We start from the raw sequence: 24,733 nt of genomic DNA, 5'->3' as shown, positions 1-24,733 counted from the left end.
CAGTAACAAGGGGTTCGATGCTCCACGGTCATGTACAGTGTATCAAGAACAGAGCACAGAAGACCAACAAGTATAAAGGGACTGCCAGTGACTGTTCTCCTGCTCAAAGTTCACAACAGGAGAAAGAGAACATTGTGATGTCAGGAGCAGCTGCTGCTTAACTTCTTAGCAGTGCATTATTCAGCAGTTCCTTTGCTTGCATTCGAAATTATTTAAATTTTACATGGAAGATACCAAACTATGACACTAATTTAAAGGCTGCTGTAGTGTTAGTGGGCAAATATTTTTGAGCTGAAGTTTTTAACATGTGTGTTAAGTGCCTGCGTGCCTCCACATTTACATGCCAGAAATCACAGCATCCATGGTCGCCAATGGTAACTCTGTTTGCATTCTTTGTAGTACAAGAAGTAAAGCCATGGATGCAGTAATCTTGTACTTAGTCGATGTAATCCTTCAGTGTACACTCATTTGTATAGCACCAATCATGCCATGAGTGTATAAGCTCTGGGAAGTGAATCCATGTAGATTATTTTATTTGGAAGGAAGAGGATCATCACTACTCCTAGTATATCTTAACAGTAGATTTTAGTGCTTGGGTATTAGCCCACTGCTTGTCCGTCCTTCAACAGTCTACTTATCTACTGTGTAAGTGTAACTTTTTAAATGTATACTTTGCTCGGATAGGTTTGTTCATAATGTAATGCAAGTGACTTATCATCTATGCAGCTCTACTCAGACTAGAAATAAAAGTATTTATTTTTATATGTAGCTATAGCATGCATTCACTTGTGTTTTTCTAGGTGCCTGTACAATTATTTAGCCCTACAAAAGCGCTGGTATACTCTAATATTGAATCTGGCATCTTAAAATGGTTTTTTAGTGGAAGTAAGAATGTGTTTACAACCAATATTACTATCCACAGATGAGCTGTGAAAACTCTGTGGAAATTTATTTACATTTATTGAACTTTGTGAAGGCAAATGTTGTTATGTTCTTTTATTGTGGTCCCTGTTTCATGCAAATGACACATAATTACTTTGCAGTGGCATAGTATTAGTTGTTATTTTACACATATGTGCTAAGCAACATCGCAGTTGAGGCCAGCAGCAAGACATACATGCAGTGCACTGGAGCATCACCTCACATAGTGTACAGTCTTTGCCCACCAGAAAACTCAATATTTTTCAAGCAGACTAATGGACAGCTGTATGGGAACTGTGTTGATGCCCAAACTTTGAAGTATTCTTGAGGAGTGTTTTTCATCATTTTTGTCCAAGTGAAGTAGCTACCCAAGGCCACAACTGGTGGGAATGTGGTGGTTTCCTCTCTCCGAAAGCACTCCTACCAGCTGCCTCAATGTTATTATGGGGTGAATTCACGAACTGGAAAAATAATTGGTCTTTGTTTTCTTGGCCGAAAGAGTCACTTCCACCGTTGAGCCACCACGACGCGCCAGAATAGAAACTTTTAGCTAAATAAAGTTGATTCTACTTTTGAGAAGTGTTTTGGGGAAACGAAATGGCACTTATAGCTGTCAATATAAACACTGTTTGCACCAAGGAGCTTAGTAGCTTATAATTGTATTATTTATGTATTGTCTAGAATTTACTCACGCTGTGCCAACTTTCAGCCCAAGTGTCCTAACATGCTTTGTTAGTAGGTTGTGAATGAGCCAAGCTATGTAAATAAACAGAGTGATATTGCAGACATGTACAAAATATTGATGCACAGCCCTTTTCTTTAGCAAGATATTGTCAAGGGCTTTATTCTTTGTTTTTTAAAAAAACTGCTTGTCACTGGGCAGCAGCGGAAAACTATGCATCAAGCTTTTGCGAGATGGTTCGAGAAACACCGTGTTCAGACATAACAGTGCCGGTGAATTTCTCTCGTAAGTTACTTTCTGTAGTATATTCAAAATGAGTGTATTAGAATCGTTGTTTTATAGCCATTCATTTTAATATTTACACCTGAGTGTGTGTATGTATGTATGTATGTATGGGTGTACATATGTATATGTGTGTGCGCGTATATGTATGTATGTATGTATGTATGTATGTATGTATGTATGTATGTATGTATGTATGTATGTATGTATGTATGTATGTATGTATGTATGTATGTATGTATGTATGTATGTATGTATCTTTTAAATGAGAATCCGTTTATCATTGGTGAGTAAGTTTGGTAATGATTTGGCTGAATTTGTTTCTAGTTATTTCTCTTTTGAGCCATTATACATTTCAATTTGTTTTATACTGCATAAAAATAAATGTAACCTTAAACAGAATATGTGTGTTCGAAGAAGTTTCATTTACCAACCTACAGTCATGGGCAAGAAATTGGGTAAAATGGAACGAACCTGCGAAGATTAGTTTCGAGCATAGCTACTCTACATGGCATATCTCGTACACATTGCGTTGGTTGAATATGTCGATTTCAACCTTTCAATTTTAATCAGAATAAGCAAGCTATCACCCGTGGTTGTATATGTGTGTGATATTTATGCATACTGTGATACCGGTTCGCAATTACAAGTAAGGTCACAAACCTAGTCAAGCTGAATACACGATTTTTGTCCATGCACCTTTCATCTGGACTGGAACTGTTGTTAATAAAAAATAAACTTTAGTTTAGAAATTTATTCTAGTAACCAAAATCAGGGTATCTCTTTATCACACAAATCAAATTGCCATTGTTCAGTTCCATTCTGGACAATAGGGGACCCTCTCAGCAGAACTCGATTAACTGCTATAGTTCATTTTAACCATTGACAGCGACATTACACTGAAGCGTGCAGCATGACAAATGGCGGGAGAGAAGACACAAACTAATCACTCTGTTTGCGTCAGCTCTAACTGTCCGTGCTCTTTGGTCTTGCTGCATGTGATGATGCCCACCAAATTAGCACGAAAGCGTGTCCCTACAAAGGCAGTCAACTTGGCTGCAAGCAGTTAGCTCACTGCATGTGTAGATTTTCTTCAAAACACCGTGAAGACTGATTGCTGGTCGAATATCCAAACACGTGAAAAGTAATATACCAGGTATGATATTGGTATTTCAGCACTGGACACTTTTGCGATAAGAGAGGATGGAGGAGAAAATTATGAACCCTGAATTGTTAAATTTTTGAAGGAGCACGGTACAGCGCTTTTGGGTCAAAAGGGGAGTGAAAGAAGCAAGTGCGAAAGCCTACTTCTCAAAAAACTAGTACCCGCCACCACGCATAATGTCAGGCCGGGCAACCTCTTGAAAAAAAAAAGTGCTCAGTGATTCTGCGAATCGAACCAAGTGCCTCCTAGATTATAGTTGAGCGCTGTAACCGCTCGTCCACCGCAGCAGTGCTTGTGTTCGCCCTATTGCTGATATATCGTCATTCCTTCGAATGAAGCCAAATGCAAAAACGTCCCGTGAAACTTTGTCAAAAATAGAAAAAAATAGTTAGAATGCGTTTTCCCAAGGTTACTAGAAGATAGAAACCGCCACGTGTGACTGTATAACCGTGCGCTATTTATTCTTGTACATTACTGTCATGAATTTGGGATAGCCGGCTCTAACGTACGCTACCTCCTCATAGTTTGCCAAATATAGATAAGAAAATAAAAATATATATCGGCCTGTGACAACGCTAATCAACTATTATGAGTTCACTGTCACTAGTGTCACTTTCACTAGATGAATGCTCAGTTTGCTTCCATTATCGTTATTTAGGAAAGTTTTGGCTCATTAACTCAACTCTCTTAATTAGCATTGATTCTCACACCTAAGGACAGTCACACTTCATCTCGATTTCTGAGTGGCTGTCACTGCCATATAACGCGTACTCCACCTTTTTATGCTCTCCGAGCATCTGACCCTGCTTTGCGGAGACTTTCCCTGACGTCTGCTGGGCCAGAAAATTGTCTTTATTATCTATCAATTTCAAGCTTTCGCGAAGCCGAAACGAGAGTCTCTCTCTCTCTCTCTTTTCATCCTTTTCGCACGTGTGATAACGTCTCTCGACCTCAAGACTCGTATACACGTCCCTTGCTTCGTTTGCGCACTCAAACAACGCTGGGCGAAATATTTGCACCGTGTTTTGTGAAAAGCATTAAAACTGAGACACCTCCCGACGAGTCTCCCTCATTTTACGTAGACATATACCTAAGCGTAAGCGTATGCACGTTCTCGCATTCCGGCTTTATAAAAATGCTGCGGTGCATGGAACCAGCGTAATTGCGCTCACAATTTCATTTGATTACTGCTGTCATCTATTTCCGCACAATTCGTCTGCAGGCACCAAAGTCGCTCTTGTGTCTTGTAATAAGAATATTGTAACAAAGGCTACCTTTGACTATAGGTACAAAACACCCTTACGTTTACCACTATACCGTGCTAGATTGAACTGAATTAGGTAAGTAGCAGCGCAGCTTCAATGAAATGTAAGGTAACTGGTCGCGTTAAATAGGGGAAGACATTGGAGGCACATTTTCAAACATTGCATGCATCGATTTATGTGTGGTTTCATTTATGTGGTACACCTGGAGTGTTGTTTACTTGTACTTGGCGAGATAGTGCATGGATTGCTCGGTGGCTTAAGGCCATCGAGCAATTATTTTTTTTAGCTACAGTCGTTAATTAAAGGCGAGTGCTTGGATTTGCACAGCCCACCAAAACGTCTATTACAACGTACGTGGCATCCTGTAAGCGCTGTAGCAGACGCTCGCGGAACTGAAACTTAGATGCAGCAAATCATTGGCTATCATCGTATACTCTCGATGCTAGACGCTTTGCGTGCTACCTTGATATTATTGGCACACACTTCTTTCTTTCCTTGTCGTTTCATCGGCTATCGTGTGTCCTCCTTGCCCTCTTAAGTGCCGAATAAGGTAAATTCATACCCGCGCTATAGTAATCCCTCCAGATAAGAGAACTTTTGGCAAAGAAAATGCGTAGCCAAAGAGAAAGCTTTGTGAATTCGGGCCCTTATTATTTCTGGTCGCTGTAGTGCAGTTATAGAGAATAGTGACGAATAATACAATGAAACAAACACAATGTAATGCTGTCGCCAGTGTGCCAGGTTCTCTAAACGGCAAGCGTAATTTGCATTGTTTTCTTTTTTTGTTTGTTTTAGCGGCAGGGGACCAGTGTTTTCCAATATTTATTTAGTTGGTGCTGGTATTAAAATAATTGATGGGCAATATGAAGTCTGATAATTATATCTGTCGGCACCCGATTACAACCTCTCGCAAACTAATGAATGCTAGAGCCGTTCTAAGAGGATAACGTGTTTGAGATAACAATGGCCACAAATAAACCTGACGAAAGCATCCAAGCAATGAAATAATGTACACAAATCCCCAAGCGACAAGTGTCAGCGTTCTGTGTGTGCTCGAGAGGCGAAGCAATAAACCATCGTCCTCGAATAATGTCAGAATAAACGTATGATATTCAACCACTAATGGTGTAAGCAACAGAGTCACCACTGTCCGGCTTGTTAGTATAAGGCACGTGAGTACAGTAATCTCTTCAGCGCTTTATACTATTTGTAACATGGCTGATGCTGAAAACGAAGGTATCTATCTACAACGACTAGAACGTTTCCTAATGGATCCACAGGTAATGGTTCTGCCCAAAAAGCGATTTGAAGGGATCGAAGACGCAACTTATGTTGCACCATGTTGGTGTTTCGTTTATTATGTAAGTTCATTTTCTACGTTTGCGTAAATGCTTAATCTTTCGCTTGATTTCTTTTCACCTGTAAGCCGTGGAGTTTAGAACACGTATCATATTCTTAGGAACTGACAACCAATTATAGGGTGCCCGTGTATATATAAATATATATATATATATATATCGCTATAGAAAGCTAATCGCCAGTGAATGTAATCACGGGACGGCAAAGGGGAAAAAGCGCGAAACATTTGAAATCAGAATGTTTGTATCTGCGGCGAATATGCAGTCATGTTCTCACATGCTGTAAATAGAGAGCGCAATAGTTGTTCGTGTTCGAGCGTGGTGGTTTACAACGTATGCGTGCACGCCAGGTGCATGCGCCGTGGCTCGACTTAGCCCTTTGGTGGCTGCGATGGCAGTATCCTCTCACAATGCAACTCCCTTATGTCCTATGGCAGCACAGAATTAAGCCGGGCTTAGTAATAAAGTGCGCATGTACTCAAATTTTTATGACTGGCCCGCAGGATAGCATCATACTACGTGACTACGTACTCCAATGTGTTCGACTAAATATTCTGTAATCCAGCTACACAGCTGTTACGCGAGGCTGTGTGACATAGTAGTTTGTGTTATTTTATTCATGATCGAAAAATATTATTCTTGTTCACAACGCCAAAGGAATGCTAGAGTTTGTTACTATATTTGATAGTCTTCTCAGTTATACAAGGGTCCAGCCACATGTTCTAGCCATTGTCCGTCCCGTTAAATAGCAAGTGGAAAGTCACTTACGCAAATGAACGCGGTACGCTCGCCCAGAGAAATGTATCTTCACAAAAGATTACCGATTTGGATAACAGCATCTAAGTAGATATCAACTAATGCAGAAGATTGGGTGGTACTGACTGCCGAGTGGTCATCGGAGATGAATGATACGCTGTGCAAGGCGTGTCTAAATTTGAAGGCATACAATGCTAGCACCAAAAAATTTTTGACATATATAGTAGTTCAGAAAACCCTAATCTAGGTAGCAATAATGCACGATGCGCTTTTTATTCTTGTATTAGTTTACCACAAGTATAATATTTTAACACTCTTCGTTTACGAATGGTGGTCCAGCGCAGTGGCGCACTGGTTGCGGTGCTCAGGTGCTGATGCGATGGTCGTATGTTCCATCCAGGGCACGGCAGTCGCATCTGTGTGGAGGTTGAATGCTCGTTGAGTGTGTACTCTTCAATATCAGTTCACGGTAAAGAACACCTAGTGGTATAAATTTCCGAATCGTTTTACTGCGGCATGTTTCAGGATCATATGTCGGCTTTCGCATTTAACACCACATAATAATCGTGAACTGAATGTGCACTGGGACTGATCGTGGAGGTGCTCTATCTCTATTTTATTCAAACGTACTGAGTTTAATTTAAGAACCAACTTGTGCAGAAGAAAATATTTTAGCAGGTTAGGTTTGTCGAGCTGGAAGATATAGGTTGTTCTAAACATAAGCTTGTAGCGTTGTGGTTGCATTTGCCCAGAATCAATGGCATTTCATGTAAGCACGGCAATATTTCGGTGGCGTTTTTTTTTTGCCGACTATGTATTGGAATGAACAAGTTCTGTTCCAGTATTGGGTACAGTAAGACAATAGATTTAAGAAGAACAGCTTACTTATTGTATGACAGACATTCTTAAAATATTTTAAGACGAAAAATAGGAGATAGTCAAAACACGATTCTGTGACAACAGGAGGCAAAAAGATAAATGCGTTATCAAATCATAAGCTATGTTTTTTATATGTGCAAATTTCGTTGGCTAGCTTATTGTGGCAGAATTGTCCTTACCGCATGTAGTATTGTATGGCAGAATGGTGGAATGGCTTCAGGCATCCAAGCGAATCAAATGCGAAATGAGTGAGGGATTTTTAGCAGCCCATTCATTACAAGCGGTGCAGCCGCGCTAGCTCATGGGACATTTTAAAAATGAGTAGTGAATGCTTCGCCAGTTACCAAAAGGGAGAGCAATAGTATAAACTAAACATCAAGTTGACATTCGTATATCGTTTGAAATGGCCAATTTTAGGCGCACAAATGTTTTTTTTTTTGTTGTATAGTTGAAGGCAACTTGCATGGTGCCCAATTGCGCTATCACGTTCTACTCTGAAAAGGGAAACCCGAGCGTCTTCAGTTTTTTTTTTTTGGCTCAGTTGCTTCCGCTCACAAGGACAACAATTTATAAGACCCTACATTATACCCCTGATACAGTACTAGTACGATTTCTGCAATAATATTGTGTCACTACAGCGTGAAAAGCATTTTGAAGTTAAAAAATGCAATAAGGGCACCATTACTGTTATTTATTGTTTTTACAAACTATTTTATCAGCATGAGAACTGCATGTGTTGCGGTTATTTGAGGACGAAACTGCAGATGATGAGGGGAATCAGTGTTACGTTTACGTAAAAACATTTGCATCCCAAAAATATTACTTTCTCAGATAAATTATTGCACATGTGCAACACAGATACTTTTGGTAATTAGACTTGAAGGTTTTATTTTTGAAATTTATGCTCCAGCTAACCTAAAAACAACTTCTGAGTACTTTGGCCTTGTTGCATTATTACACAGGTTATGCGCCATGTATACATTTTGCGTGACTGGCCCTATCCGAAGCGCTGAGTATATCTGTTCTATGTACAATTTCAGTAAATGGAATATTGTTTTACATGAATGTTGCAACTCCTTCAGCACAGTCGCGATAGTTTTATTCAAATACAAGTGCATTACAACTTTTCATCAGCTATACCTATCTAGCCATTGAAGGAAACACCCCCATCAGTCCCTGTGCTTCACCTACTTGACACATGTATGAGAGTGCTTGGCGGAAACTGTGCAATATCGTCTTTAACCGCTACTTTGTACACTACCAGAAGAAATTTCAGTTCAGTAAAGAGCCGCAGCAATAGTCACATTAAGCACCACTGTACTCAAGGCTCGGGAAATCGTACAATAACATCAATCAATGCACCGTGCCTTTCTGTATCTTTTTCTGCACACCATGTTGCAGGCCACTCAACAAGAATCATCGCCTACGACACGACATCACTTAAGCTCCACTTTAGTCTACGCTCCTCTCCAATTGCTCAGTTTATTTTTTTTTGTGCCCATGTTCAGAAGACCATGCCGTCCTTTGATGCCCGAAATCTCTTTCATGCGTGGCTTCTTTTTTACACTCGCCACTATTGTTCGGCGACGTGTACAGGGCCTCGAATGCTGCAGTGGGCAGCAGCCTGGATATCGTGGTTATCTCGATGTTGCTGGCGATGACGACGACGCCACCAAGACCTTTCTTTTTACTTTCCGTGGCTCTGTCTCTTCTTTTCAAAACTTTTCTCACAGCTACTGCTCCCGCTGGAAACGATGCCCGTACCACCAGCCGCCCACCGACGCCCAAGCTATATTGATGAACGGCCCCGTAGGAATGCGCCCAGAGGGCCATTCATATCCGAACAAGAAAGTGTCGGCCATATATATACTCCGTGTATATATACATAGCGCTAACGCGGCCTCACTGCAGAAAAGAAAAAAAGCAAGAAATGGGAAAAGCCCCGCTGGGACGTGAACGATGCGAGAGAATGGAGTGGGAGACTGCCAGCGGGCTTCCCTGCTCTTTCCAGAGTCTCGCTGTTTGCACCGCTCAAAGAATGTTCTCCTTTTTCTTGTTTTTTCTTCTCTCCTGTTAGCTGTGACGATGCATTCGCTTTGCAGCTGCGTCCGAGCCTTTGGCAGAGCCGGCTTTCACAAACTCTCGGTACTAGAGTACACTTTGGATTAGAACTTCAAGTAAGGTTCGTCATTTTTTTTCTACGTTTTAGAAAAATAAGAGAAAGTAAATGAACTCTTGTAACCGAGAACTGACATAGCAGGCACCCTGAAGGCATCGGTTGGAAATTCCCGTTTTTTTTCTTTTTCTTTTTCGCCCAGCAGCGACGGCAACTGCCAACTAATGTTTAAACGGGAAGTAAAGCCTTGGCATGGGTGTGCGGAAGAGCTCAGTTGCTAGCATTTACTGTAGGATACTTCGAGAATAGAAAGTGACGTTGTTTATTGAAGCTGTGATCATGTACTTGGCTTATTTTTAACATAGTTCAAAGAAAACATTATCTTAGTGCTTCTTTCAAAACTTTTCTGATCAAGTAATACCACTAATACTACTGCCATAGTCCGGTAGATATATAAGCTGTGCAACTACTCCGAGATGCATTGGCATAGTTAAGCACTATGGTAATGATGATATCAGTGAGAAGCCATTAGCACTCCTTGTGTAACAAAATAAACCATTTATTTAATACAAATTTGTACGTTAAGCTAACCTAAGTGACGCAATTAAGTAAAGTGCGGCTTTCATAAATTTAGTAAGGATGCGTTGAAATTGTCCTATTTAAGTTCACAAGGTATATTTCAACAAAGTAGTTCTCTCGTAAATAGTAAAATCGAACGTAGAATATCTAAAGATTAGAATAACGCTATATAGTCTGAACATTAACTAGAAAAACAAGGAATACTTCACTGCAGCGATAGCTCTGTCAAAATCAGCCCTATACAACTACACCATTATCAGAACGCGCCATCTGCTTCCAACGGCTTCGTTATTGATCTTACGACAAAAAATTATTGTTGATTACAAACTTTGTTGTAAAATTTTATACTAATTCAAGTATCGAGACATATTCAGGTGATTACTGCCCGATAGATAGATGCACATTTACCATTTACTGGAGGGAAGGAAATATAATGATGCAAATAAATTTAGGCGATAATGTTTTTTGCCTTCCCATCGACCTAAAGTCATCATCATCACCATCATCATTATCAGGCTGATTACGCCCACAGCAGCGCAAAAATGCCTTCGTTATGATCCACCAATCAACCCAGTCTTGTGCTTTTGGCTGCAACGTTGTAGCTGCAAACTTTTTATCTCAACGGCTCACCTAACTTTCTGTCTCTCGCTCGTGCGTTTGCCTTCTCTGGAAATCAAGTCAGTTACCCCTAATGACCAGCGGTAGTCCTGCCTACGGGCAACGTGACCGGTCCATACCCATTTCATCTTTTTTATTTAAACTATGATATCATTCACCTATTACCTTCAGACTAAAAAGACGAATCTACGCGACCAAGAGCATTTCTACCAATATAATCATTTGCATAACTGCATGACACGCTTTGTTTCCAAAGTGCGTGCCAGAGCCATGTATCATATAGTCCCTTAGTATCCCCGACTTAAATGCAGAAATTTAACGTATTAGTTTACACTTTACGGGAATATGTGAAAGCGTTTACGAGTTGTCAGATGTACAGCAGTTAGAAGTACAGCAGTTACAGCGGTTAGAAGTGTATCGCTCATTTATGAATGATATACTTCTAACTGCTGTAATATAAACCAGTATTTCCATGCCTAAACCTATCATTCTGGAAGGTTGTGAGAGTCCTGGAGCGCGCTTATTTTGTACTCTTATAGTGCTATAAATATTAATGCCCACATTTTTTTTTCTTTTTTGGAGCAATGGTTGATGCTTTATGAATATCCCAGTGTCTATTTTATTATTATGTTGCGTGACAAATAAATCCGTGTACTGCAGTCGTAAGACCAAGTTTCTAAATGCGCTAAATGTCAAATAGATTGGCGAAATGTTCCTTTATTGTAATATTCCAAAACTTTTTGTCTTTTGTATCGACTGTCACACTTTCTAGTTTTTTTCTGTCTACACATGCCAATTTGTTTTTCCGGCTGTTTTCATTGATATTGTACGCAGTATCATCCTCATCATCATCATCATCATCATCTGCCTGACTACGTCCACTGCAGGACAAAGGCATCTCCTAAGTTCCGCCAGTTAATCCGGTCCTGTGCTTGCTGCTGCCAATTTATCCCCGTAAACTTCTTAAACTCATCTGCCTACCTAACCTTCTGTCTCCCCCTAACCCGCTTACCTTCTCTGGGAATCCAGTTAGTTACCCTTAACAACCAGCGGTTATCCTGTCTACGCGCTACTTGCCAGGCCCATGTCCATTTCTTCTTCTTGATTTGAGCTATGATATCCTTAACCCCCGTTTGTTCCCTAATCCTCTCTGCTCTCTTCTTGTCTCTTAAGGTGACACATATCATTTTACTTTCCATTGCTCGCTGCGCTGTCCTCAATTTAAGCTGAACCCTCTTTGTAAGCCTCCAGGTTTCTGCTCCGTAGCTAAGTACCGGCAAGATACAGCTGTCATATACCTTCCTCTTGAGGGATAGTGGCAATCTACATGTCACATATTGAGAGTGCTTGCCAAAGGTGCTCCGCCCCATTCTTATTCTTCTAGTTACTTCAGTTTCGTGGTTCGGCTCCACGGTTATTACCTGGCCTAAGTAGACATAGTCTTTTACAACTTGAAGTGCACTATTACCTATCTCGAAGCGCTGATCTTTTCCGAGGTTGTTGTACATTACTTTCGTTTCCTGCAGATTCATTTTAAGACCCACCTTTCTGCTCTCCTTGTCTAACTCCGTAATCTTGAGTTGCAGTTCGTCCCCTGAGTTACTCAGCAAGGCAATGTCATCAGCGAAACGCAGGTTACTAAGGTACTCTCCATTAACTCTTATCCCTAACTGTTCCCATTCTAGGCTTCTGAGAACCTGCTGTTAGCACGCGGTAAATAGCATTGGGGAGATTGTGTCCCCCTGTTTTACGCCCTTCTTGATGGGTATTCTGTTACTTTCTTTATGAAGCACTATGGTAGCAGTTGATCCCCTGTAGATTTTTTCCAGGATGTTTATATATACTTCATGGACACCCTGATTCCGCAGTGTCTGCATGACGGCTGATATTTCTACTGAATCAAACGCCTTCTCGTAATCTATGAAGGCTATGTATAGTGGTTGGATATATTCTCAGCATTTATCTATTACCTGATTGATAGTATGAATGTGGTCGATTGTTGAATAGCCTGTTCGAAATCCTGCTTATTCCTTTGGTTGATTGAATTCTAATGTTTTCTTTACTCTGTTAGCAATTACCTTTGTAAATAGCTTGTATACTACAGAGAGCAAGCTCATCGGTCTGTAATTCTTCAAGTATTTGTCATCTCCTTTTTTATGTATTAAGACGATGTTAGCGTTCTTCCAAGACTCTGGTACCCTTCCCGTCAGGAGACACCTCGTAAACAGGGTGGCTAGTTTTTCTAGCACAATCTGTCCTCCATCTTTCAGCAGATCTGATGTTACCTGATCCTCACCAGCAGCTTTGCCTCTTTGCATGCTCTCCAAAGCTTTTCTGACTTGTTCTATCATTACTGGTGGGGTGTCATCTGGGTTACTGCTAGTTTTTATTGTATTAAAGTCGTGGTTGTCCCGGCTTGTGTACAGATCTCTGTAAAACTCCTCCGCTATTTTAACTATTCTATGAATATTGGTAGTTATTTTGCCTTCTTTGTCCCTTAGTGCATACATCCGATTTTTGCCTATCCCAAGTTTCCTCTTCACTGCTTTGACGTTTCCTCCGTTTTTCAGAGCGTGTTCAATTCTGTACGCAGTATATGTCATATTTATTTGTCGGCTACGTGGGTCGAGTTGTTGTACGAGCAGAATTCTTTGTCAGGCCTCACAACCTCTCGATTCTCCTTCTTTTCTGTTGTAAACAGGCAAAATAAACTCAATTCACTTCAAAAACTTTCTTTATAGGTTATCTCCAATGGGATATTCAGCAGTTTCTATTCGTTTACACTCGGTCTGCTTTTTCTACAACTCGAGGGCTCTTCCACTCTACGTCTGCAGGAAACAGGCAGGAAATAGCGGCATTTCCTTGACTATTTCACCCAAACTGTCAGGGGGTAAGGTGCGTCTTGGGTCTTTGCAGTACTGTACGGGGCCACCTTTCGATATCAGTACTGCAGAACAAGACAGTGTGAAGTCGGTGTACTCTTTCAAAAGAGCCGGTAGGTTGACGTTTGGCACTGCAGGAATCGAACCCGGCACCTACCACATCTCATCTCTGTGAAGATCTCTGCGCACGTGACGGCCCAAGGCCGGTCAAAGTACACAGTGTTAAGCGCAGCAAAAAAAAAACAGCCACCTCCCCCCCCCCCCCCGCTCTTCACATCCATTGAGCCTTCTGAACGACAAACTACGGCTTGCGCGTTTCCTCGTCACTTCTGCGGGGATTATCGACTGAATTTCAGCGCTCATACTAACAGTGCTATTTCGCACATATAGGGTGCGGGGCAATGGTAGTAACTTGGAAATAATATAAAGCCTCACGGTGACGCCAATGACGATGGCGAAAATGCGCCTGAAATGTCTAGAAAAAATTGTTATCATAATAAAAAAGGAGACTAGTGGGATGAGTTAAAGGTCCACAATTATCGTGCTACTGATACCTTTTGGAAACAACTAGCTTCGGGCCATGTAGAGCAAAATAACTGTTGGAAGAAGGTTACGGATCACAGAAATATTTCACTGTGTGTCTTGGGTATGACGAACGGAGTGAAAGCCAATTCAGAAGAGTGTGTTCACGTGTGGATCATTGCCGTCACGTATCGTTTTAATGATCAGACTGTTTTTGTTACAACATTAATCATACAGTATACATAGCTTGGACACCCTTTACGACGAGTGACATCATGGTTACTTGGGAGTTTAATTGGATGATATGTGGTGTTTAACGTCCCAAACCCACTATATGATTATGAGAGACGCTGTAGTGGAGGGCTCCGGAAATGTCGACCACCTGGGGTTCTTTAACGTGCAACCGAATCTGAGCACACGGGACTACAACATTTTCGTCTCCATCGGAAATGCAGCCGCCGCAGCCGGTATTCGATCCCGCGACTTGTGGGTCAGCAGACGAGTACCTTAGCCACTAGATCTCCGCGGCGGGGCTATTTGGGAGACATTGATGCAGCTTATTTTAAAACAAGTTAATACAAACATGAAGAAAGCCTAGTGTACCTGAACCGACTTGTGTCACAGGCTTCTCACCTATTATCGACAAATCTGTTTATAGCAACATGTACCTCGTGTAATAGTGGGACATGCATTTATAGTAGAATGACTCATGTAGAGAGCGATTCATTCACCTTATATCGAACCATGTCTTCATAACACTGAAAACAAATCCAACGGCTTCTACAGCAAGCAATCTTAGGTTACGTTTATGCCGAAGCCCTTTCACTATAAGACTACCTGAAAGCTTCACTAGGGACTAGAAGTGAAGTAAATGAAGATTCCATTAGTCGGTTAGGCCACAAATTCTAGTATCCCAGAAGAGATTGAAGCTGGTGCTTTCGGCACATTAGTTTTGACGACCCGGATTTAGCCAGAATGCTTAAGCATGCAGATGAAACCAGAAGACCGACCGTTAAAATAAAATCGCTTTCCTTGATTCTGCAACAATGTAGTGCATCAGCACATTTCGTTTTCCGTTTCCGAGCCTGGCTACCCACTCACAACAGAGGCACGTACAATGAGGCTCGATTTCGCTAACGCTTGCACCCGAAAAACGCACATGGAGCTATCCCCGATGCTAGAAAGTCGCCATGGCAACGGAGACGAATGCCTCGGAATACCAGCGGCCGAAGGCGACGTCGTCTTGGCCGACCAGCGCCCTCTCGAATGATGGCTTGAAAATATTCACGCACAAAGAGGGAAAGAAGTTGAGGGTTGGGTGGCAGGAGAGTGCGCAGCTAGAGGCATTGGGAAAAAAAAATTGAGCTGGAAGTCGTTCTGGAAAATGCCCTAGGGGATAGGTGTTTGCGTAAGAGACGTGAGAGGAGACGGTTTGGGGAATTGCCGAAGCGGCACCCAGGAAATCTTTCAGCGCTTCTAGCGTGCTGCTGTAACTCCATGCATTCTCAACGCATTGAGCCCAATCTCAGACATGTCCCAACATTTTCACTGGACAGATCCTACCAACTGGAAACTATTGCGCTTTTGTCTTGGTACTTTTGACTTCGCGGTTTTCAAACTGCACTTCTGTGAGTTCTGTAAAATCAGTATTGGGATTAGAATTTCCGCATTGGTTGTATAAACACGGATCGCTGAGCAAGCTGATATCGCGATCTACACCACCCTTTTCGACGGTATGTGCTCAGCTGTTTCGCTTACGCGGTGCTTGTCTTCAACTGCTCTGCCACGTACGTACTTTCCCTGTAAAGGTAAAAAGGATATTCCTTGTCGTACATACTCTGGCGGGCTATCGCTGTTGAGAAAACAAACAAGCGAAATAACAGAAAAAATATGCTTAAGGAGGACAATTCTTTAACGTAAAAAAATTGATAGGATGGTTCTTTCGATTGGCACATGTATTCGTAAATGGTGAGGTGCGTAAATGCCCGTGGTGATACAGTCTGAACTTCAGTCCCCTGTTATGTCGCATGCACCGTTATAATACGCAGTCTAAGAGTGATTCCAGAGACGTATTATTTGTAATATTATCTGGTGTTTAAAGTCTCAAAGCCGCCTTGAGTTCGGGAGGGGTGTCGTGGTAGAAGGCTCAGGAAATTTCAACTGTCTGATGTTGTTTGATTACCCTGCTCCGACATCGCACCGTGACAGAACCTCTAGCTCTTCGCCTTCGTCGAAATACTACCACCACGGCCAGGATCGCACTTGCTACGTTTGGGTCAGCAGCTGCGCACCATAACCACATACCACAACGGAGGGTGACCCCGGAAGTGGGGGCTGTGTTTGGCTGCAACAATATATTGCCGCGGAATTACTGGGTCATTCTTTATGTTATACTACGGGAAACCCACTCGCATATTTCTCTGCTTTTCAATGTAAATAAGCGCGCGGTCGTTTACGTCATCCTGCGTATGTTGCCCCTAGTTGCTGTTATAGGTTGCCCCTAGTTGTTGCCCCTAGTTGCTGCCCACTCATCGGCGATCATTTTAAATCGACAGACACAAGAAGTAGCTGTCTATTCCCCCTTATCATGCAATTGCTTAGTAAAGCGAGTTGTACGGACTGACAGACAAAAATTCAATTCCGGCGAGACTAGCCGGAGTGTGCCCGCTGGAGTCCCCGGCTCGACGCTGCTGCTTCCATGTCAGTATCCAGATGCCATCCCTCTCCATTGTTAACGGGCCCTCTGAGTGGTTGTTAACTCGATTCTGAGTAGTCGCTCGTGTGCTGCGAAACCTGTAGCGCAGGGCATTGCAAGATCATAGGTGCTAAAGTCCTAAACGTACAGAAAGACTGCCAGTTGGGCTTGTTGGTAAATCATCATAATGAAGGGTTACAAAGAACGGGGACATTTAGAGGATACAGGACAACGCGCTGCTAGCAACTTAAAGTTCTATTTAGAAAGCTATACGCCTCTTTTTATTCCGGAAACTTTTCGTATACTTGCTGTTGATCCGGCTATAGGAAACGGCTAGACGAATATTACCTTGTATGAAGTACCGTAAGCATGGTCGCTTAAGATATATATAGCTTTATACTTGGTGACAACATTCTGTGGCGGAACAGCCCAGGCTACGAAGCCCATGCACACCTTTTTTTACTACACTTTTGCATGTAGTCCACAATCGCTAACTTTTGTATACTGCGTAGCATAATGTAAAATATAGAAAAAATATGTGAATATTGTCTGCAAGATTGTTCGCATTATTATTACGAAGCATCACCCGTGTAGGTTTTTCGTTCTTTGCTGTTTCTAGCTTTCAGGTTTTCCGATGCCATTTCACCTTTTCCCTGCCCCGGTAAACAAGGATGGCGTCGCTCGGTTGTAGCAAGTTCACATCGAAACTTGTGAGCGAGTTTGAGTGCATGTTCGTTAGGCGATCTGTATTCATCGAGTAGGGAAAAACGAAGACATCGGTACGTCATGAAATATTTTGTTTTCAGCAGATTACGTCACCCGAAATTCTATTCCCAGTGATATCATCAGTGAACGTGGGACTCTGATTGCTATAGTCGCCTTGAAAGTGACACCGGCGACATGTCAGTCTTCAGCAACACCCGCTGTTTGAAAGAAAAATCGTGATTAGAAACAGTACGTAAAGCCAATCACCCTTTTCCTAAATTGTGTTGCATACGTGGTCGCTGTTTAAGCTGCCTAAACTTGTTGATACAATAACGCTGAATTTTGCGTACCGTAACAGCGCTCCCATCTGTATCTACGGAGGAAGTCGTTCTTTCCGGTTTGCCTGGGAAACAGACGCGTTCATGTATATTATCCTGTTGACTGTGCCAAAACAGCGTTATTCGCCCAGTAAAAATCGCGTTTCCTCCACTTGTATTTACTAACGTCAGACGACCACTCATGAGTGATCGGTGCCAAGATTTCTGCTTCCCATCGATGCCTTCGCGTCCCTTAAAAAATAATATGAGCGTCTTCAGAAAGTTCCTGCATCTCTAAAAGAACGTAAAGAATGATGCTTTCTAAGCATGCACTGAAATTTAGGAAATGATTTCTTGGCTTTGCGTTGATACAATCGCCCAGTTTCTGCTCGACCGCATCTCTTTTTTCTCTGAAATACGTTTCAACGCTCCAAAAAAGCTTCGTGTTCTTTTCCCTTGAAATGAATAATTCATTTCATCATCATCATCATCATCAGCCTGACTACGTTCACAGCAGGACAAAGGCTTCTCGCACGTTCCGCCAGTTAACCCGGTCCTGTGCTTGCTGCTGCCTATTTATACCCGTAAACTTCTTAATCTCATCTGCCCACCTAACCTTCTGTCTCCCCTTAAGCGGCTTCCCTTCTCTGGGAATCCAGTTAGTTACCCTTAATGTCCAGCGGTTATCCTGTCTACGCGCTGCATGCCCGGCCCATGTCCATTTCCTCTTCTTTATTTCAACTATGGCATCCTTAACCCCCGTTTGTCCCCTAATCCACTCTGCTCTCTTCTTGTCTCTTAAGGTTACATCTACCATTTTTCTTTCCATTGCTCGCTGCGTCGTCCTCAATTTAAGCTGAACCCTCTTTGTAAGTCTCCAGGTTTCTGGTCTGTAGCTAAGTACCGGCAAGATACAGCTGTTATATACCTTCCTCTTGAGAGATAGTGGCAATCTACCTGTCATAATTTGAGAATGCTTGCCGAATGTGCTCCACCCCATTCTTATTCTTCTAGTTACTTCAATCTCGTGGTTCGGCTCTGCGGTTATTACCTGCCCTAAGTAGACATATTCTGTTACAATTTGAAGTGCAGTATTACCTATCTCAAAGCGCTGCTCTTTTCCGAGGTTGTTGTACATTACTTTCGTTTTCTGCAGATTAATTTTAAGACCCACCTTTCTGCTCTCCTTGTCTAACTCCGTAATCATGAGTTGCAATTCGTCCCCTGAGTTACTCAGCAATTCAATGTCATCGGCGAAGCGCAGGTTACTAAGGTACTCTCCATTAACTCTTATCCCTAACCGTTCCCATTCTAGGCTTCTGAAACCTCCTGTAAGCACGCGGTAAATAGCATTGGGGAGATTGTGTCCCCCTGTCTTACACCCTTCTTGATGGGTATTCTGTTGCTTTCTTTATGAAGCACTATGGTAGCAGTTGATCCCCTGTAGATTTCTTCCAGTATATTTATACATACTTCATCGATGCCCTGATTCCGCAGTTTCTGCATGACGGCTAATATTTCTACTGAATCAAACGCCTTGTCGTAATGTATGAAGGCTATGTAAAGTGGTTGTTTATATTCTGAACATTTCTCTATTACCTGATTGATAGTATGAATGTGGTCAATTGTTGAGTAGCCTGTTGTAAATCCTGCTTGTTCCTTTGGTTGATTGAATTTTAATGTTTTATTTACTCTGTTACCGATTACCTTTGTAAACAGCTTGTATACTGCAGAGAGCAAGCTGATCGGCCTGTAATTCTTGAAGTCCTTGTCATCTCCTTTCTTATGTATTAAGATGATGTTAGCGTTCTTCCAAGTCTCTGGTATTCTTCCCGTCAGGAGACACCTCGTAAACAGGGTGGCTAGTTTTTCTGACACAATCTGTCCTCCATCTTTCAGCAAATCTGATGTTACCCGATCCTTACCAGCAGCTTTGCCTCTTTGCATGCTCTCCAAAGCTTTTCTGACTTCTTCTATCATTACTGGTGGAGTGTCATCTAGGTTATTGCTAGTTCTTATAGTATTAAGGTCGTGGTTGTCTCGGCTACTGTACAGATCTCTGTAAAACTCCTCCGCTATTTTAACTATCCTATCTATATTGGTAGTTATTTTGCCTTCTTTGTCCCATAGAGCATACATCCGACTTTTGCCTATCCCAAGTTTCCTTTTCTCTGCTTTGTCGCTTCCTCCATTTTTCAGAGCGTGTTCAATTTTCTCCATGTTATACCTTCTTACATCGCATACCTTACGCCTAATAATCAACTTCGAAAGCTCCGCCGATTCTATTTTGTCTGTTGTACTTGAGACTTTCATGATTTGACGCTTCTTAATTAGATTGTTCGTTTCCTGGGATAGCTTGCCAGTGTCCTGTCTAACTACCATGCCTCCAACTTCCACTGCACACTCCGTAATGATACTCGTCAGATAATCATTCATTGCATCTACGCTGAGGTTGGTTTCCTCACTAAGAGCCGAGTACCTGTTCTGAAGCGACACTCTGAATTCCTGTTATTTCCCTCTCAGTGCTAGCTCATTGATTGGCTTCTTGCATATCAGTTTCTGTCGTTCCTTTTTCAAGTCTAGGCAAATTCGAGACCGTACCATTCTATGGTCACTGCTTCGTACCTTGCCAACCACTTCCACATCCTGCATGGTTCCTGGGTGTGCACTCATTATAAAGTTTATTTCGTTCTTATTTTCGCCATTAGGGCTTCTCCATGTCCACTTGCGGTTTTCTCGTTTTCGGTAGAAGGTATTCGAAATCTGTAAATTATTGCGTTCTGCGAATTCTACTAGTAGCTCTCCTCTGCTGTTTCTAGTACCGATGCCATAGTCTCCTGCTGCTGGTCTCCAGCCTGCTTCTTCCGTACCTTTGCATTAAAGTCTCCCACCAGTATAGTATACTGTGTTTTTACCTTACTCATTGCCGATTCCACGTCTTCATAGAAGCTTTCAACAGAAGCGCCATCATGGCTGGATGTAGGCGCGTAAGCCTGTACCACCTTCATCATGTATCTTTTATTCAGTTTAATTACGATACCTACCACCCTTTCATTAATGCTATAGTATTCCTCTATGTTGCCAGCTATGTTTCTGTGAATTAGGAACCCCACTTTCAGTTATCTACTGTCAGCCAAGCCCCTATAGCAAAGGAAGTGCCCATTCTGTAGCACCGTATAGGCCCCATCTGTCCTCCTAACCTCACTGAGCCCTATTGTATCCCATTTAACACCCTCTAGCTCTTCTAATAATACAGCTAGACTTCCCTCACTAGATAAGGTTCTAGCGTTAAATGTTGCCAAGTTCAGGTTCCAATGGCGGCCTGTCCGGATCCAGAGATTCTTAGCACCCTCTGCAGTGTTGCATATCTGACCGCCGCCGTGGTCAGTTGCTTCGCAGCTGCTGGGGACTGAGGGCCGTGAGTTATTTGACGTATGCATGTGGGAGGTGGTGGCCAGATACTGCACCAGGGTGGCCAATCCTTCTCTGGTGAGGGAGTGCGTTCCCGGTGGTGGTTACCGGTGAGGCCGCACCCCGGCCTCTTTATGCAGTTCCATCACCACGCGGATTTTTTCTTTTATCTGGTTGGGAGCTGCGCGGCACCGAGATTTGAACCACGGACCTTTTGCATGCGAGGCGGATGCTCTAGCCACTACGCCATCGCCGCACACTTCATTTATTGCCTCTTAAATAAATGAAAAATAATTCATTTATTGCCTCTTAAATAAATGTAAAATATATTGCACGGCGGTCGTGCGAAAAAGTACATGCGGGATGCACTTTCAAAACCACCGAAACCAAAATCGCACGAAAACAGACTGCTTGGCGTATTAATACATGTGCAGAAGCTTCGTTCACGTAGCTTTGGCTGTGTTGCCACAGAAAGTTGTCGCCGAGTTAAGGTGTGTAGGCGGCAAGCAGCTGCGTGTTTATATATAGTGGGATATTTCATCAAAGGTTAAGAAGGGGTCGCCGTGGCCGATGAACTTCGGTTTCTTTTTTTTATTTCAGATTATACCCTTGAAGTTGTCCTCTACCGGCTTCAAATGAGCTTTTTACGCAAACCGGATACCTATAAAGCGAATTTCAACCAGAGTGGGGTTGGCCATACTGTTTTGTTTGTCCTTCTGTATGATTTGAGGAAATAAGCATAAAAGACTAACAAACAATTGGACATTCAGAGGTCACATAGTGAAAACTATCGAGGGGAACTGCTAACAAGAAATAAGTGGGGGCTACAAGAATCTCGGCAAACAGCGAGTCATATAGTTTATACAGTTTCTAAGGCACCAGTAGTGAAGAGCAAGACTAATCGTAAATCGCAAGATAAATATGAAAATCACGAATTATTAAAACGACATAAAATTATGAAATGAAATATTAAAAAAGAGATAATTAGCATAAATTCAAACAGTGGAAAATCGCGCGTGCTTCCGGAACCGCCAACAAGCATCAAATATAGGCAATATTCAGACACTTAGCAACAATAGCTAGTGGAAATGTTCCCTGAAAAAAGGTAATCCATCCTATGCGTGTGATAAGTAATTAATCAAGTGCTTCATAGTTGTACGTTTGAATGACAAGAATGAAGATCCCTTGATACCATTTGAAATGAATCGCAAAGTGCAATGCACCATTTCCTAAATTTGGGATGGTGAATCTAGCTCCCATAATTTGTTCTAGTATTAGTAAGAACTAGATTAAAGTGTCCTGAAAATGTTGTACAATTGTTAATATTGAGACTGGATCGACTGAAACCCGGTATATTGAGGTTGATATTTATAAGATGAAACATTTGTAGCAACAACTTATGATTGAACAAGACACGCAAGGGTAGAACATTTAGGGAACTGAACATAGGAGCAGAAGAAGCTGTATGTGGTTGAAATATAGGTATTCGTAATGCCCCGTTGCGCTAAATGACTAGCTGATGAAAATGTGTCGCACATGTATTAACCCAATATACAAAAATTGCCGCCAGAGAAATAGCGCTAGACTTGCGAAAAGAAAGTACGAAAACGCTGCGCGTATGTACCTATATGTGAGTTCAGATCTTCTTCTGGTTGTCTTTATTACTCTTATTAAGAAGTTCTGTGCTCGCACAACGTTGGAAATAATCTGGGGCATTGTACAAAAAACTCGATGACGTAATACAACTCTGCACATTACTGACACATTTTAAGTTAGTGAACGTAAATGAAACACAACAACAGCAAGGATTCCAAAGTTGGCGGCGGGAAAACAATGCAAAAGCTATGAGCTTTTTTTTTTGGGGGGGGGGGGGGGGGTTGGACGAGGTATTAGCCCACATAAAGCAGTGCCGAGAAATGACGAGCGAAAGAGTAAATAAACGTGAACTCTAAAATGGCGGTGGTATCCGCAACTTAGCGCATGTGTATGAAATAATGATGGGTTATCTTGCATGTCATATATTATGAGCTCCGATAAGGTAATGTGCCTTAAAGTAGCGTTACTCTAAACGATGTTCACGCTTTGTTTATTTTTCACCGAACAAAGGAGCCGTCGGAAAGTATAATGAATGACCATATGAAATAAAAAAATATCGGGTAGTGGGATTTAAAAAGAAGAACCGCAGTTTTAGTTACCCCTGAAGGACGAAGAACTGTGAGAAACGGCCAGTAAAAGTAATCAGTGTAATTCTTTGTAGAGCGTGGTTCTGACTGATTTGAATCTTTTCTGGGCAGCTCAGAGGATGTAAGCAGCTTGCACGCCTTATCTCAGATGTACTCTGGGATGAACATGAATTTTTTCACGCACCGAGATGGTTCGTAATCTTGACGAGGTACCGCGTTATTTTGCGTTGAGTCATGAATGCCAAAGTTCGAGAACAGCGTTAAATTGATAGGGGCAGCATTAAGGGCAGTACCAGCGCACAAACTCACGGGACGAAGAAAAGAGACGCAAACAAGCGCTTGTTTGTGTCTCTTCTTTTTGTCCCGTGAGCTTGTGCACTGGTACTGCCCATAATGTATCACCAAATAGCCCAACTATCAGCCCTGCCATAGGGGCAGCACTAAAACGTTTCCTCACACCTCCCTTGATTCTTCATCCCAGCAGCATTACGATGGCAGGTGTTCGTTGCCATCTGCTTATACAGTTTTGTTTGATGTCTACACGGGGCATCATTCTTGCAAGTTAATATTAAGCGAAATGTTTAGTGAAACTCCTCTTACGTATGAAGATATTTTGTTGCGGCAAACTGAAATGGGTTTCGTGGGACGAAATGTGTAACTTCTTTCTCGCTGTCTGTTTTATGCACACTGCTGCAGCCAGTAAGAATATCATAGGAGTATTACAGTCCGTAACTCACAGGACGCTACTGCAATAACGTTACATGTTACATGGATGCTCATCACAGAGTACATAAAGCTCTGAGCCAGTGCAAACAGTGTCGGCATGCTTAACAAGCTATTTTTGTGGTACATAAAACCAGTGTGCGATGGAAACGTTATTATTGGAAGGCCACAAGCAGTGATTTTCAAGCATACAATTTTTTTAAAGAAACTGTTTAGAGTCACACACAGTGGCACAGTGGCTTTGGCGAAAATAATTGACAGATGTGTAGATGTATAAAAAGAGAGATCATGCAGATATATTCCTCTTCAAAGGAGGCTATCAACAAATTCTGAAATCGTTAGTTCAAAACGCCATTAGCCGCTAAAAAGTAGAGTATAAAAACTTTTCACCATCCTTTAAGACTAATTGTGAGAGTGTGTGTGCAAGTAAACATGGGACGCACTCTGGCCATGCAAAACATTTCAAAAGCAAAACGGCAAATGAATCACCCTTGAAAATACATTCATCGTTTTTTTTTCATTTTGCCCGCGGGCTGCGAAGTGCGGTTAGACGGGTATAGCTGATCCTGCGAGCAGGCCACTAATCTCGACTGCTTCGAGAGCCGAAACAAGTGTTGCCGATATAGAGAGAGCACAAATTGATGAAAGCTATGGAGCTTCAGGATCGCTGGCCA

General features: G+C 42.1%; 1 protein-coding gene across 1 annotated transcript in view; it reads left to right on the top strand.

The window, feature by feature from the left end:
• Window positions 1-23,004, top strand: part of LOC142796412 (uncharacterized) — a 28,007-nt gene extending 5,003 nt beyond the window's left edge. Inside the window, exon 4 of the mRNA XM_075886915.1 lies at window positions 1-23,004. Within this exon, the coding sequence (XP_075743030.1) occupies window positions 1-161 (161 nt within the window). The 3' untranslated portion in view covers window positions 162-23,004.
• The last annotated feature ends 1,729 nt before the right edge of the window (window positions 23,005-24,733 follow it).

The sequence above is a fragment of the Rhipicephalus microplus genome, chromosome 2, assembly GCF_043290135.1.
Source record: "Rhipicephalus microplus isolate Deutch F79 chromosome 2, USDA_Rmic, whole genome shotgun sequence".
Lineage (NCBI taxonomy): Eukaryota > Metazoa > Arthropoda > Arachnida > Ixodida > Ixodidae > Rhipicephalus > Rhipicephalus microplus.
Note: the sequence above shows the minus strand (reverse complement) of the source record. Positions and strands in the feature narration are given on the sequence as shown.